This window comes from Salmo salar, chromosome 13 (genome assembly GCF_965601325.2).
Source record: "Salmo salar chromosome 13, fSalSal1, whole genome shotgun sequence".
NCBI lineage: Eukaryota > Metazoa > Chordata > Actinopteri > Salmoniformes > Salmonidae > Salmo > Salmo salar.
This window is the reverse complement of record NC_138303.1, coordinates 94,827,501-94,845,000: the sequence shown is the minus strand read 5'-3', so window position 1 is coordinate 94,845,000 and position 17,500 is coordinate 94,827,501. Positions and strand designations below refer to the sequence as shown.

Genomic DNA, 17,500 nt, shown 5'->3' with positions numbered 1-17,500 from the left:
TCAACCCACAAGAAAAGCTACCTAAAAGCAAAGAAAAAGAGAGATGGCCTTAACAACTTTCTAAAGCCTCTTAACAGCTCAGTACTGACCGGTCCTGATGGTGGTTGAGTTTGATTGAACTGCACCTCTACTTAGACGATTCAGTAGTCTTACCACTGACATCACCATTGTCCTCTCCTCTCCTGTCCCCAGCTGACCTCCTGACAACACCCCCTGACCTGACCTCTGCTGCGGCCATGTACCGCGGTCCGGTCTATGCCCTCCATGACGTCGCAGACAAGATTCCCATGACCAACTCCCCCCTCTTGGACCCCCTGCCCAACCTGAAGATCAAGGTGTACAACTCCTCTGGTCTGGTAACCCCTTCAGAGGACCTGTCTGAATTCTCCTCCAAGCTGTCCCCTAAGCTGCCCCACTGCCTGCTGGATGGGGACACCATGGGGAGGAGGACCCAGACCCAGACCCTGCTCCGTACCGGCACCAGGGACCCCTCCTGTACCGCTCTGGGCTCCTTCAACTCCATGGGTGGACACCTCATTGTCCCCAACTCAGGTATGGGTCTTTATAGTACAGTCTCAAAGTAATTTTTCTCCCCAATTTTGATCTTGTCTCATCGCTGCAACTTCCCAACGGGCCCAGGAGGCCAAGGTCGAGTTATTTGTCCTCCGCAACATGACCCGCCAAACCACGCTTCTTAACACCCGCCCTCTTAATCTGGAAACCAGGCTCACCAATCTCTCAGAGGAAACACTGTTCAGCTGGCGACAGAGGTCAGCCTGCAGGTGCCCGGCACGCCACAAGGAGGCGCTAGAGCGCGATGAGCCAAGTAAAGCCCCCCTGGCCAAACCCTCCCCTAACCCGGACAACACTGGGCCAATTGTGCACCGCCTTATGGGACTCCCGATCACGGCCGGTTGTGATACAGCCCGGGACTGACCATCCATAATATCACAACTATAGTTTTAAGCATGTTTTGAGGCTATACAGTGTTTGTTTACATTTACATGATTTAGAAACATTGGAGTTAGACAAGCTTATATTTTGGGTTTTGATGGGGTACAACAGTTGAACCAATCTCTTGGGGCCTTTATAAGTAATGTTCTTCAACAATCAATGGGTATATACAGTATCATCGATTTATAAGTCCAAAAATATGGTATTTGGTATTTTATTAGGATCCCCATTAGCTGTTGCAAAAGCAGCAGCTACTCTTCTTGGGTCCACACAAAACATGAAACATAATACAGAATTACATAATACAGAACATCAATAGACAAGAGCAGCTCAAGGACAGAACTACATAGATTTTTTTTTAAAGGCACAGGTAGTCTACATATCAATGCATACACACAAACTATCTAGGTCAAATAGAGGAGAGTCATTGTTCCATGAGGTGTTGCTTTATCTGTTTTTTAAAACCAGGTTTGCTGTTTATTTGAGCAATATGAGATGGAAGGAAGTTCCATGCAATACGGGCTCTATATAATACTGTACGCTTTCTTGAATTTGTTCTGGATTTGGGGACTATGAAGAGACCCCTGGTGGCATGTCTGGTGGGGTAAGTGTGTGTGTCAGAGCTGTGTGTAAGTTGACTATGCAAACAATTTGGGATTTTCAACACATTAATATTTCTTACAAAAAGAAGAAGTGATGCAGTCAGTCTCTCCTCAACTCTTAGCTAAGAGAGACTGGCATGCATAGTATTTATATCAGCCCTCTGATTACAATGAAGAGCAAAACGTGATGCTCTGTTCTGGGCCAGCTGCAGCTAAACTAGGTCTTTCCTTGCCGCACTGGACCACACAAAAAGATTAGACAAAAAAATCAGTGACTTCGTTAGCTGTGGTTGCTGATGCGTATATGGTTGAATCATCAGCATACATGGACACACATGCTTTGTTTATTGCCAGTGGCAGGTCATTGGTAAAAATAGAAAAGAGTAGAGTCTAGAGAGCTGCCCTGCGGTACACCACACTTTACATGTTTGACATTAGAGAAGCTTCCATTAAAGAAAACCCTTTGAGTTCTATTAGATAGATAGCTCTGAATCCATGACATGGCAGAGGTTGAAAAGCCATAACACATAAGTTATGGTCAATAATATCAAAGGCTGCACAAAAATCTAACAGTACCACTCCCACTATCTTCTTATTATCATTTTCTTTCAACCAATCATCAGTCAGTTGTGTCAGTGCAGTACATGTTGAGTGCCCTTCTCTACAAGCATGCTGAAAGTCTGTTGTTCATTTGTTTACAGAGAAATAGCATTTTATTTGGTCAAACACAATTTTTTGCTAAGAGCTATCAGCAAGCTTATACAGTATGTCTGCTGTTAGAACCAGTAAAGGCCACTACCACTCTTGGGTATTTTTTTATTTATTTAAACTTTATTTAGCTAGAACAAATTCTTATTTACAATGACGGCCTTTCCCAGCCAAACCCGGATGACGCTGGGACTCCCAATCCCGGCCGGATGGATTCAAACCATGGACTGTAGTGACGCCTCTTGCACTGAGATGCAATGCCTTAGACCGCTGCGCCACTCGGGTAGCGGAATGACTTTGGCTTCCCTCCAGGTCTGAGGAGCAACACTTTCCTCTAGGCTCAGATTAAATATATGACAGATAGGAGTGGCTAGAGAGTCAGCTACCATCCTCAGTAGCTTTCCATCTAAGTTGTCAATGCCAGGAGGTTTGTCATTATTGATCAATAACAATACTTTTTCCACCTCTCCCACACTATCTTTACAAAATTCAAACTTGCAATTATTTTCTTTCATAATATTTTTTTTTTTGCATGAAAAACTGTTCATTGTTGGCATTTCCAGCCTAAGTTTGCCCACTTTCCCAATGAAGTAATCATTAAAATATTTGGCAACATCAAATGGTTTTGTGATGAATAAGCCATCTGATATGGTGAAAGATGGAGTTGAATTTGTCTTTCTGCCCATAATTTCATTTAAAGTACTCCAAAGTTTTTATATCATTGATCTTGGCTTCATAATACAGTTTCTTATTCTTTTTGTTGAGTTTAGTCACATCATTTCTCAATTTGCAGTAAGTCAGCCAGTCAGATATGCAGCCAGACTTATTAGCCACTCCTTTTGCCCCGTCTCTTTCAACCATACAGTTTTAACATCCCTCATCAATCAATGGAGCCTTAACAGTTCTAACAGTCAGTTTCTTTACTGGTGCATGTTAATCAATAATTGGAAGAAGCAATTTCATAAATTCATCAAGTGCAGCGTCTGGTGCTCCCCGTTAATTACATCAAACCAACAAATATTTTTAACACCATCCACATTAGAGTCACAGCAAAATCTTTTGTATGATCTCTTATACACTATTTTAGCCCCAGCTGTTGGAACTTTGGCTTTCCTGGATATATCCACTATATTGTTATCACTGCATCCCATGGGTACGGATACAGCTTTAGAACAAAGTTCTATAGTATTAGTAAAAATGTGATCGATACATGTGGATGATCTTGTTCCTGTAGTGTTTGTAAACACCCTGGTAGGTTGATTAATAACCTGAACCAGATTACAGGCACTGGTTACAGTAAGAAACTTCCTCTTGAGCAGACAGCTTGATGAAAACCAGCCAATATTCAGGTCCCCAAGAAAGTAGACCTCTCTGTTTACATCACATACACTATCAAGCATTTCACACATATTATTTAGATACTATTATCACTTGGTGGCCTATAGCGACACCCCAAAAGAAAAGGCTTTAGATGTGCCAAGTGAACCTGCAACCACAACACTTCAATAACACTTGACATGAGATCTTCTCTAAGCATTACAGGGATATATCTCTATATATAGCAACACCTCCCCCATACGCATTTATGTCTCTTCTGTAGATGTTATATCCTTGTATTGCTACTGCTGTATCATCAAACGAATTATCTAAGTGAGTCTCAGAAATGGCTAATATATGAATGTTATCTGATGTTAGCAAGTTATTGAATTCATTATTTATGTGGGCTATTTTCAGCCCTTTCCTGGGAAGCTTATCAGAGATAGACATAATACTGAAAAGAGCAAACAAAGCAAGAGAGAAAAATATGTACATTCAGCTGTCCATTAATCAATTTGTGTGTGTGTGTGTGTGTGTGTGTGTGTGTGTGTGTGTGTGTGTGTGTGTGTGTGTGTGTGTGTGTGTGTGTGTGTGTGTGTGTGTGTGTGTGTGTGTGTGTGTGCTGCAGGGTTGAAGCTACGAACCCATAGGCTTGGCTCTCTCATCCCTTCCAGTCTTCTGGGAGGGAGGGTGGACAATGAGCCTGTCATAGCGGATGTATGCAATGTCCCCACGCGCTCTGGCAGCTTTCATGGCTGGGATCAGTTCTTTCCTCTTCTGGCGCACAGCTGCAGGATAGTCCTCGTTGAGGAAAATATACGTTCCTCTCAAGTTCTTGGCTCTTTCCAGAACAGCTACCTTTTCCTTGAACCTCAGGAACCTGACCACTATCGGCCTGGGCCTATCAACTGGGCCGGTGGTGGGTTTTCCAGTCCTGTCGGCGCGCTACACCTCAATCTTCCTGTGGTCTATCTTCAATTTCTCAGAGATCATTTCCCTCACTTTGTCCTCAGACTCCGTCCAGGTCTCATGTGGAGATTCTGCAGTTCCGTCCACAACCTTGTTGTTCCACCTTGATTGGATGTAGCTAAGGATTCTAGCTTTAATACAGCACAGGCCAGGGTCTGTTTAGCCAGAAGGAAACTGTTGAGACAAGAATATCCCTAAGCGGTTAGTCATTTGAAGTCAAGCAGTGGAATTAATTGAAGTCAAACTAATTAGTCCTATTAAAAATGAACTTTAAACTGAATAAGTATTCCGGTAAGGCTGTAAAGGTATTTATAAAAAAACGTCCCTGAAAATCCATCAGGTTCAGGGGCCTTAGCCATAAGCAATTAACAGACCGCTCTAGCCTCTAGATGATGATTGGAGCTTTGGTGCTTTCATACACTGACATTGGTTTTAGGTGCTTTATCAGTTCTCCCTCTTGTATAGTTCTATGGAGCAGCTGACAAGGTCCCCTCGTGGTGAGTGTGTTAGAAGGCTGTTTCCTCAAAGTGACTTAGCACGGTGTGTGTAATAACAGGATTAGGAGCCTATGTGGAGTTAGGACTGACATGGTGATCATTCTCACCCCCCTCCCTTACTTCCATCCCCCTTCCCACGCTATGCTCCAATGGGGGGAGCGCTAGTTTTCCATTCATTCATTATGATCAGGAGATGATGCTGTGATCCTGACACGTCTTTCCCTCTAATTCACCAGGGATCACCCTTATCCTCTACACATGGCCTGTAATAGGGGCTAATGCCATACTGAAGCATGACTCCCTGGAGAGAGGGAGGGAGAGAGGGGGTGAGAGAAGGAGAGAGAGAGAGTCAGAGAGAGAGGGAGGGAGAGAGGGGGAGAGAGAAGGAGAGAGAGAGAGGGAGAGAGGGGGAGAGAGAAGGAGAGAGACAGAGGGAGAGAGGGGGTGAGAGAAGGAGAGATAGAGAGTCAGAGAGAGGGATGGAGAGAGGGGGAGAGAGAAGGAGAGAGAGAGAGGGAGAGAGGGGGAGAGAGAAGGAGAGAGACAGAGAGACAGAAAGAGAGAGAGATTTGACTTTGAAAGAGTTCTTAAAGCTCTCCACGGTCAATCAGAGCATGCCTTCCACACACTGCGTGACCGGGCTGTACGAGTAGCTGGGTGCCTGTCTGCTCAGAGCACAGAGCATGTGTTCCACACACTGCGTGACAGGGCTGTACGAGTAGCTGGGTGCCTGTCTGCTCAGACCACAGAGCATGCCTTCCACACACTGCGTGACAGGGCTGTACGAGCAGCTGGGTGCCTGTCTGCTCAGAGCACAGAGCATGTGTTCCACACACTGCGTGACAGGGCTGTACGAGTAGCTGGGTGCCTGTCTGCTCAGACCACAGAGCATGCCTTCCACACACTGCGTGACAGGGCTGTACGAGTAGCTGGGTGCCTGTCTGCTCAGACCACAGAGCATGCCTTCCACACACTGCGTGACAGGGCTGTACGAGTAGCTGGGTGCCTGTCTGCTCAGAGCACAGAGCATGTGTTCCACACACTGCGTGACAGGGCTGTACGAGTAGCTGGGTGCCTGTCTGCTCAGAGCACAGAGCGTGTGTTCCACACACTGCGTGACAGGGCTGTACGAGTAGCTGGGTGTGGTTGGTACACTTCTGTTCTGTTCTGTTCTGTATAAGCTGTAGTACTGCCTACATTATCTGTGCGGTTCTCATTTAGCACATGCGGTCTGTTCGTGAAGCAGTACAGATGCATGTTGACAGCTGGGAAAAGCAGGCAGAAACAGGACAACAACTTCTAGGGTTTCTGGAGTTTTTCTATGAAAACTAGTCTCTGGCTAATATTAGCAACCTCATCGAGTAACACTGGGAGAACGTGAGATCTATTGCAAATCTCAAAAGTAAGTTTTGGCAATATGTACATTGTTATGTCATGCCAATAAAACAAATGTAATTTAATTGAGAGAGTGAGAGTGAGGAGAGAGAGAGAGAGAGAGAGAGGGAGAGAGGGAGAGAGAGAGAGAGAGAGAGAGAGAACACATCAGTCATATAATATTTTGGGGTTCCTGGGTAATGAAATATTGAGTTTCTCTCTCTCTCGTTCTCTCTCTCTCTCTCTCTCTCTCTCTCTCTCTCTCTCTCTCTCTCTCTCTCTCTCTCAATTCAATTACATTTCAATTTAAGGGTTTATGACATGGGAAACATATGTTAACATTGCCAAAGCAAGTGAAGTAGATAATAGATAAAAGTGAAATAAAAAATAAAAAATTACAGTAATCATTACACTCACACAAGTTGAAAAAACAGAGCAAGCAGTAAATCATTTTGTGTGTAATGTATTTTTCGTTATGTGTCGACCCCAGTAAAGCAAATGGGGATCCTACCAAATGAAATCAAATCAGACACAGATGGAGAACATTTAAATCCCATACGTTCATATCTACCATATAATGTTAGGGGGGATTGTGAGGCAGTATTTAAACAACAGTAAGAGACAGAGGGAAGGGGCAGTGAGTGACATGGGTGTGGTTGTTTTGGATGTCTTTCCACTGTCTGTCTGTCCGTCTGTCTCTCTACTGTCTCTCTCTCGGTCTGACTGACAGGCTGTCTGGCTGGCTGTCTGTCTGCATGGGCCTGGGTAGGGGATAAACACTAAACACAGAATGACAGAGTGAGCATGACAGGGAGGGCTGGAGGTCAGTACAGGGCTGGACAGACAGTGTGTGTGACTGGACTGTATCTGACAATGTGTGTGTGTGTGTTACTAGTGTGTGACTATAAAGTGTGTGTGACCACAGTGTGTGTGTGACCATAGTGTGTGTGTGACCACAGTGTGTGTGACTACAGAGAGTGTGACCACAGTGTGTGAGGCTAAAGTGTGTGTGACCAGAGTTTGTGACTAAAGTGTTTGTGACCACAGTGTGTGTGTGTGTGTGTGACTAGAGTGTGTGTGATCGCGGTGTCTTGTCTCCACAGGGGTGAGTCTCCTAGTTCCGGCGGGGGCCGTCCCACAGGGTAGAGTGTATGAGATGTACGTGACCGTTCACAGGAAGGACAGCATGAGGTAACTACAATCTATTTTTTCCCTTCTGGCTCTGCTGTTTACACCGGTCAGCACACAAATCTCCTACAGACACTACCCACACTGTCACAACACGTCTAACCTGGGTGTCTGTGTGTTCCCCCAGACCCCCAGTCGATGACTGCCAGACAGTGCTGAGTTCAGTGGTGAGCTGTGGCCCCCCAGGGGCCCTCCTGACTCGCCCAGTCATCATCACCATGCACCACTGTGCTGAGGCCGATAGTGATTCAGCCGAGGATTGGCTGATCCAGCTCAAGAGCCCATCACAGCAGGCCCAGTGGGAGGTGAGTGGCATGTTGCTGTGCCTGCCAATGTGTGTGGAGATTGAAGATGGTACTGGAAAAGGCGATGCAATACTGAGGAAAAAGACAGGACAAAGTTGGAGGGAAAGAACTAATGCAGAATTCTAATGGATAAATGACATGAGGTAGGATGACCGTGGGGGTTAACAGAGTAGAGCAGGCCTGGGTAATTATTTTCCATGAAGGGCCACATTAGAATATATTTTTGCTATTGCGGGCCAGAATCATATTACAGGATTATACATCATGTGTATGACTGTGTTGACAGATATATCTATTGTAAATCACGTCCAGATATGCTACTTATTTAACTTTTTTAACATGCACAGAAATAAACCACATCCATGTTCTCCTTTTGGTAGGTATTTTCATTACTAAACATGCAATGAACTACACGGAGGGAAAAGCACACTGTGCATTCAGCACCACGGACAGAACCCTTGTTAACGGGTATGCACAAAAACACAAGAAAGAGAGAGAGCTCAACATTACATTTAAATTACTCAGTCAGTGTGAGGAGTGAAGTCTCTGATGGGCATTGACTAGAGCAGTGAAGTTAGGTATGGTTTCTGACGTCGCTATGCGCAGGATTGCTGAGAGGTGAGAGTCAGTAAGAGATGATCTGTGCCTTGACTTGTTATATTTCATCACTGAAAATGTCTGTTCACATACATATGTTGACCCAAACAGTACAAACATCTTCTGAGCATGACTCCTAATCTTTGGAAAGTTTTGTAAATCGAGAGATGCATAGAACCTAGTCAGTGACATTGTTTTGAATAGTTCTCCAATCACTGCATCAGACTGAAGATCGATAAGCTCAAGTTGCAGGTCAGTGGGAGCGTTATCCACATTGAAGGTGAAAGGAGAAGAAACCAACAGCATGTCTTTTTCCAATACTTTGAAATCCTCAAAACGAGGCGAAAACTCACAGTTCAAAGCATGCAGCAGTGTTGTATACTTCTCCCGCTGGTCATCTGATGGGGAACAGACTAGTAGTACGGAAGGTGGGTGAGATTGTTGGCTTCTACTTGACGGGTCAGGAGGAGTAATTTTCCCTTGAAGGCTTTGACAAGGCTGTACAGCTGATGTGAAAAAAGGTTCTTCCCTTGTAGTTTGGAATCCCGTTCATTCATGATGTCCACGGTGAAGGCAAAATCAGCCAATCATTCTTTATCTTGCAGTTAAGGGAAATCCACATAAACTCAGCAAAAAAAGAAATGTCCTCTCACTGTCAACTGCGTTTATTTTCAGCAAACTTAACGTGTAAATATTTGTATGAACATAACAAGATTCAACAACAGACATAAACTGAACAAGTTCCACAGACATGTGACTAACAGAAATGGAATAATGTGTTCCTGAACAAAGGGGGGGTCAAAATCAAAAGTAACAGTCAGTATCTGGTTTGGCCACCAGCTGCATTAAGTACTGCATTGCATCTCCTCCTCATGGACTACACCAGATTTGCCAGTTCATGCTGTGAGATGTTACCCCACTCTTCCACCAAGGCACCTGCAAGTTCCCGGACATTTCTGGGGGGAATGGGCCTAGCCCTCACCCTCCGATCCAACAGGTCCCAGACATACTCAATGAGATTGAGATCCGGGCTCTTTGCTGGCGATGGCAGAACACTGACATTCCTGTCTTGCAGGAAATCCCGCACAGAACGAGCAGTATGGCTGGTGGCATTGTCATGCTGGAGGGTCATGTCAGGATGAGCCTGCAGGAAGGGTACCACAATCGGGAGGAGGATGTCTTCCCTGTAACGTACAGCGTTGAGATTTCCTGCAATGACAAGAAGCTCAGTCCGATGACGCTGTGACACACCGCCCCAGACCATGACGGACCCTCCGCCTCCTTACAACAGGCCTACAAGCCCTCAGTCCAGCCTCTCTCAGCCTATTGCAGACAGTCTGAACACTGATGCAGGGATTGTGCATTCCTGGTGTAAGTCGGGCAGTTGTTGTTGCCATCCTGTACCTGTCCCGCAGGTGTGATGTTCGGATGTACCGATCCTGTGCAGGTGTTGTTACACGTGGTCTGCCACTGCGAGGGCGATGTCCATCCTGTCTCCCTGTAGCGCTGTCTTAGGCGTCTCACAATACGGACATTGCAATTTATTGCCCTGGCCACATCTGCAGTCCTCATGCCTCCCTGCAGCATGCCTAAGGCAAGTTCACGCAGATGAGCAGGGACCCTGGGCATCTTTCTTTTGGTGTTTTTCAGAGTCAGTAGAAAGGCCTCTTTAGTGTCCTAAGTGTTCATAACTGTGACCTTAATTGTCCACAGGTGCATGTTCATTAATTGTTTATGGTTCATTGAACAAGCATGGGAAACAGTGTTTAAACCCTTTACAATGAAGATCTGTGAAGTTATTTGGATTTTTACAAATTATCTTTGAAAGACAGGATCCTGAAAAAGGGGCGTTTCTTTTGTTGCTGAGTTTATTTTCCTTTCATTTGCAAAATCTCAGCAATCTCTGACTTCAGGTCCCACACCCTTTAAAGCACCTTCCCCAAACTCAGCCATCTCGCGTTTGTGTGGTAGTGGAGATCTACATGACCCGACTCTGCCTCTTCCAACAGTAAGACAAACTGCTTGTGGTTTAAAGATTTTGCTCTTATGAAGTTTACCACTTTAGTGACTGTATCCACATGGCTCATTTTCAGAACACATTTACAGAGCACCTCCTGATGAATAATGCAATGCAGGAAAATAATTTTATGATCTGGGTTCAGCTCAGTCACTTGATCTTGTATCCTTTTCAAAAGGCCAAACTTTTTTCCTGTCAAGTTTGAGCACCCATCAGTGGTCACACAGGATCACTTTTCAAAACTCAGTCCCAGCTTTGCCACACACTTATTAACCTCCTCCAATAAATATTTCCCTGTGGTTTTGCTCTTCATTGACTTCACTGAAGCACGCTCCTCTGTATTTCAATTATGTCTTGTAAGAATATCAACATCTACGCCGTGTCACGTGCATCACTGCTCTCATCCAGGGCCACGGAGAAATAGGTGAAATAATTGACCTAGTTTTTCAACTGTTGTTCCATATTCTCTGTGATGTCCTCAACACGCCGTGTCACTGTTCGTCTTGACAGGGAAACATTTTCAAACAGCTCTTTCTTGTCAAGGGCAAAGTATTCCTGCAGAGTCAATTAAACATTCTTTAATTAATTCGCCCTCAGCGAATGGCTTGCTATATTTAGCAATTTTGTGGGACAGTACATAGCTAGCTCTCGCATTTCCATCGTTTGCTGAATGCAGATTTGTGAAAAGTCCTTGTTGCTTTTGCAACTGAGAAAGCAACTCTTTCGATGCACTTGCCCTCTGCTCAGAAGACATATTCCTATATTTCTCTGCATGCTTTGTTTGGAAATGTCAGGACAAGTTGTAGTCTTTCACAACAGCGATGCTCTCTTTGCACACTAAGCACAAAGCTTTCCCTGATACCTTAATAAAGAAATATTTCAATGTCCACTCTTGCTGGAACACCCTACATTCATTATCTACTTTCCTTTTCTTTGAAATACCAATTTTTGCGCAATTTCTAGCTAGCTACTATTTGTATCTGTGACGTTTGTGTCAGCCTGTCAGTCACTGTCTGTCCTCATGCAGTTGTTATTTATGTGTGTCTTCAAAATAAATGTCCCACAGGCAGTGGGAGTTAAATCATTACACGAAGGCGAGTATTCATTGGGCTTTTAATATTCAAAACATTACTATCGCAAATTCTTTATGTGATCTGAGCATGATTCCGCAGGCCGTACTGAATCAGGTTGCGGGTCGGATACGTCCTCCAGGCTGGTCTTTGCCCAGGCCTGGAGCGGAGAATGGGATGAGCTACTGCATCTCTGATAGCAGGGAGAGTAAAGCAGCCTGCATACATACAGCCTGCCTGCCTGGGTTAGTGTGGTTCAGTCTGCACACAGCACAGGCTGAATTAGAGACAGAGGATTGTGTAAGAACTGTTATAGGGAATAGCATGCTGGCATTTCCCCACCAGGTTCTCTGTCTTTTACGCTTCAGTGTGTGTGCGTGTGTGTGACAGTTCTCTGCCCATAGGCCCCATCATTAAGAGCAGTGATGATGATAAGTTGTGTTGCCCCCGGTGTCTCTGTGAGCATAGCCCCATGCCCAGCCTCACACACAAAGCAGATCTTTCACACACACACACACACGCACGCACGCACGCACGCACGCACACACACACACACACACACACACACACACACACACACACACACACACACACACACACACACACACACACACACACACACACACACACACACACACACACACACACACAAACAGGCACACATACAAACATAATGGTTTAATTAGCAGTAGCAGAAGGCAGATGCAGCCTATGCAAACGCCTCTGCACTAGAAACACCTCCTTAGAGCTGGTAAGCATTGTCCCCCCTCCACCACCACCACCACCTGTGTATTCAGACCACTTGACCTTTTCCAAAAAGCCTTATTCTAAACTGGATTACATTAAATGTTTTCCTCATCAATCTACACACAATACCCCATAATGACAAAGTGAAAAAAGGTTTTTAGAAATGTTAGCAAATTTATGAAAAATAAAAAACAGAAATACCTTACTTAAGTATTCAGACCCTTTGCTATGAGACTCGAAATTGAGCTCATATGCATCCTGTTTCCATTGATCATCCTTGAGATGTTTCTACAACTTGATTGGAGTCCACCTGTGGTAAATTCAATTGATTGACATGATTTGGAAAGGCACACCTGTCTATATAAGGTCCCACAGTTGACAGTGCATGTCAGGGCAAAAACCAAGCCATGAGTTCAAAGGAATTGTCCGTAGACCTCCGAGACAGGATTGTGTCGAGGCACAGAACAGGGGAAGGGTATCAAAACATTTCTGCAGCATTGAAGTTCCCCAAGAATACACTGGCCTCCATCATTCTTAAATGGAAGAAGTTTGGAACCACCAAGAGTCTTCCTAGAGCTGGCTGCCCGGCCAAACTGAGCAATCAAGGGAGAAGGGCTTTGGTCAGGGAGGTGACCAAGAACCCGTTGGTCACTCTGACAGAGCTCCAGAGTTCCTCTGTGGACATAGGAGAACCTTCCAGAAGGACAACCATCTCTGCAGCACTCCACCAATCAGGCCTTTATGGTGGAGTGGCCAGATCGAAGCCAATCTTCAGTAAAAGGCACATGACAGCCCACTTGGAGTTTGCCAAAAGGCTCCTAAAGGACTCTCGGACCATGAGAATAAGATTCTCAGGTCTGATGAAACCAAAATGGAACTCTTTGGCCTGAATGCCAAGCGTCACGTCTGGAGGAACCCTGGCACCATCCCTACGGTGAAGCATGGTGTTGGCAGCATCATGCTGTGGGGATGTTTTTCAGCGTCAGTGACTGGGAGACTAGTCAGGAATGAGGGAAAGATGAACAGAGCAAAGTACAGAGAGATCCTTGATGAAAACCTGCTCCAAAGCACTCAGGACCTCAGACTGGGATGAAGGTTCACCTTCCAACAGGACAACGACCCTAAGCACGCAGCCAAGACAATGCGGAGTGGCTTTGGGACAAGTCTCTGAATGTTCTTGAGCGGTCCAGGCAGAGCCCGGACTTGAACCCGATCTAACATCTCTGGAGAGACCTGAAAATAGCTGTGAAGTGACGCTCCACATCCAACCTGACAGAGCTTGAGAGGATCTGCAGAGAAGAATGGGAGAAACTCCCCAAATACAAGTGTGCCAAGCTTGTAGCATCATACCCAAGAAGACTCGAGGCTGTAATCGCTGTCAAAGGTGCTTCAACAAATTACTGAGTAAAGGGTCTGAATACTTATGTAAACGTGAGTAAATATTTCCTTTTTTTTATTTTATGAATTCGCAACAAATAAATTGCTTTGTCATTATGAGGTATTGTGTGTAGATTGTTAAGGATAAAAAAAACTATGTAATCCATTTTAGAATAAGCCTGTAACATAACAAAATGTGAAAAAAGTCAAGGGGTCTGAATACTTTCCGAATGCACTGTACATGTAATATCTGTGATACACACACAAACTCATACTTTCTCAGTTTAATAGTACACTCCTACACACTCATTCTTTCCCTTGCAGTTGAGTCATGCTGCAGATGAAAGGTGGCTTCTTTTTCCTTAGCTTGGGGTGCTGAATTCTACTCTAATGTGTGAAATATAATACAATTGTCAGTAGTTGTTAAGCTAAATAAATTATTCTTTATAATTTGTCCGGAAATCATCTGGTTGTTCCTTTTACTGTCAGACAGACTAGTCACTGGCGTTCTGTAGTATTGACATGTGAAGGGATGTATTTGAGTGTCGATGTAAAACACAGAAATGGTTCCATTCCAGAGCTAGCTGTCAGAGCAGAGCATCTGGCCTGGTCATCACTGGCCTGTCAACTCACGCGCTGATACTCCTATCCTCTCATACACAGCCCTGGCCTGGCTCTATAATCCTTCAGCTGCTTAGCAACAGCCTCTAGCCTCTCATCCCATCAGAGCTGATACAGCCCTGCTCTACCACTCAAGGTCTGTGGGTTTCTGTCAGAGTTTCACTAAGATATAGTCCTACAGAAAGCAGTGGGGTGAAGACTAGTTAAGGGTTAGGTATAAGGATGTTGGAAGAAGAACGCTAGTTTCCTAGCTTCCTGTATTATTTCCTAGATTCCTACATCCCGTCATACACGTATATAGAAAGCAGTGGGGTTTATTTTAATTGAAGGTTGTAGAACACATAAAACACTATTGATAGGATGAACTAGATTCCTGTATTATTTCTTAGATTCTTAGAATTCTAGATTCAGACTTTTGAAAGCGGTGGGTTTTAGGGTTCAGGGTTGTGTGTTGGAAAGATAAACTAGATCCCTGTATATTTTGACCACCTGACCCCTCTGCAGTCAGTGTGGGAGAGAGAGACTGTGAGTGACTCTGAGATAGATGTGGGACTGAGAGTCTGTTTTGAGTCTTTTTTAGCTGTTCGTTCTACTGCATCAAAAACAGAGGAACTGCCTGTCCTGAGAGAATCTTTATTAGATGTGCCTTGGACTCTCTTTGTCAGCTCTGTTGACAAAGATACTTATAAACCTTCAGAGTTGCAAGAAAAACAAAAACATATGTAATATACAGTCTTATTGTGGGCTACATACTGTACGGTATATGACTTTGACGGATTGGCTCTGGGCAGCCAATAAAACAAGATTGTGGAGTGAAAGCATTTAAACAGAAAAATAAGTATTGACTATATCTCAGCCTGTCAGCTATGTGGATGGTAATATCCTGAGGTGACGGCTAGTTGCTTTATATGAGCTTCTCTTCCCACTGAGCTGAGGCCAACGACACACATAGGACTGGTGATATATTGTTTTCTATGACAGAAAATGGTATCTATCCCTTCTAATTCTCCCCATAGAGAGGCAGACAGACAGACAGGCCAACAGGCAGTCAGACAGACAGACAGACAGACAGACAGACAGACAGACAGACAGACAGACAGACAGACAGACAGACAGACAGACAGACAGACAGACAGACAGACAGACAGACAGACAGACAGACAGACAGGCAGACAGGCAGACAGACAGACAGGCAGGCAGTCATAGTGAGAGAGATTCAGCATCTGGGTAAATGCACTATATATACAAAAGTATGTGAACAACCCTTCAAATTAGTGGATTCGGCTATTTCAGCCTCACCCATTGCTGACATGTGTATAAAATCGGGTACACAGCCATGCAATCTCCATAGACAAACATTGGCAGTAGAATGGCCTTATTGAAGAGCTCAGTGACTTTCAACGTGGCACAGTCATAGGATGCCACCTTTCCAACAAGTCAGTTTGTCAAATTTCTGCCCTGGTAGAGCTGCCACGGTCAACTGTAAGTGCTGTTATTGTGAAGTGGAAACGTCTAGGAGCAACAACGTCAGCACAATAACTGTTTGTCGGGAGCTTCATGAAATGGGTTTCTATGGCCGACCAGCCGCACCAAAGCCTAAGATCATCATGTGCAATGCCAAGCGTCGGCTGGAGAGGTGTAAAGCTCACCTCCATTGGACTCTGGATCAGTGGAAATGCGTTCTCTGGAGTGATGCATCACACTTCACCATCTGGCAGTCCGACAGACGAATCTGGGTTTAGCGGATGCCAGGAGAACACTACCTGCCCCAATGCATAGTGCCAACTGTAAAATTTGGTGGAGGAGGAATAATGGTCAGGGGCTGTTTTTCATGGTTCGGGCTATGCCCCTTAGTTCCAGTGAAGGGAAATCTTAATACTACAGCATACACTGACATTCTAGATGATTCTGTGCTTCCAACATTATGGCAACAGTTTGGGAAAGGCCCTTTCCTGTTTCAGCATGACAAGGCCCCTGTGCACAAAGTGAGGTCCATACAGAATGGTTTGTCGAGATCGGTGTGGAAGAACTTGAGTGGCCTGCATAGAGCCCTGACCTCAACCCCATCGAACACCTTTGGGATGAATTGTAACGCTGACTGTGAGCCAGGCCTAATCGTCCAACATCAGTGCCCAACCTCACAAATGCTCTTGTAGCTGAATGGAAGCAAGTTGGAAGCAATGTTCCAACATCTAGTGGAAAGTCTTCCCTGAAGAGTGGAGGCAGTTATAGCAGCAAATGGGGGGACCAAATACATATTAATGCCCATGATTTTGGAATGAGATGTTCGAAGAGCCATGTAGTGTAATATATTACCATCATCCAGTGTGAATAATCATATCTCATTGGATATGTCCAGCACAGAGAGCTGTTAGAGAAAAGTGTTTGTATGTGTTTGTGTGTGTGTATGTGTTTGTGTGTGTATGTGTGTGTGTCGGTGTGTGTGAAACACAGCAGGAGACTTGTGGGTGGGTGGATAGGTGGGTGCTTGCACGTGCATGGGAGCATGGGTGCAAGTGTATGTTTGTGTTTGTATGTGTGTGTGTGTGTGTGTGTGTGTGTGTGTGTGTGTGTGTGTGTGTGTGTGTGTGTGTGTGTGTGTTTGTTTGTATGTGTGTTTGTATGTGTGTATGTATGTGTGTTTGTATGTGTGTGTTTGTATATGTGTGTTTGCGTGTGTGTGTGTGTTTGTATGTCTGTGTGTTTGTATGTGTGTTTGTATGTGTGTGTTTGCGTGTGTGTGTGTGTGTGTGTTTGTATGTGTGTTTGTATGTCTGTGTGTTTGTATGTGTGTTTGTATATGTGTGTATGTGTGTGTTAGTGTGTGTGTGTGTGTGTGTATGTGTGTGTTTGTATATGTGTGTATGTGTGTGTGTGTGTGTTTGTATGTGTGTGTATGTGTGTGTGTGTGTGTGTGTGTGTGGTATGTGTGTGTTTGTATATGTGTGTATGTGTGTGTTTGCGTGGTGTGTGTGTGTGTGTGTGTGTGTGTGTGTGTGTGTGGATGTGTGTGTTTGCGTGTGTGTGTGTGTGTGTGTGTGTGTGTGTGTGTGTGTGTGTGTGTGTGTGTGTGTGTGTGTGTGTGTGTGTGTGTGTGTGTATGTGTGTTTGTATGTGTGTGTGATGTGTGTGTGTGTGTGTGTGTGTTGTGTGTGTG

At 44.7% G+C, this 17,500-nt stretch overlaps 1 protein-coding gene across 1 annotated transcript in view; it reads left to right on the top strand.

Moving 5' to 3' along the window:
• The window catches only part of LOC106568183 (netrin receptor UNC5C), a 241,333-nt gene that overhangs the window by 212,035 nt on the left and 11,798 nt on the right, over window positions 1-17,500 (top strand). Inside the window, 3 exon segments of the mRNA XM_014138292.3 lie at window positions 193-552; window positions 7,525-7,612; window positions 7,737-7,914. Of these exon segments, the coding sequence (XP_013993767.2) occupies window positions 193-552; window positions 7,525-7,612; window positions 7,737-7,914 (626 nt within the window).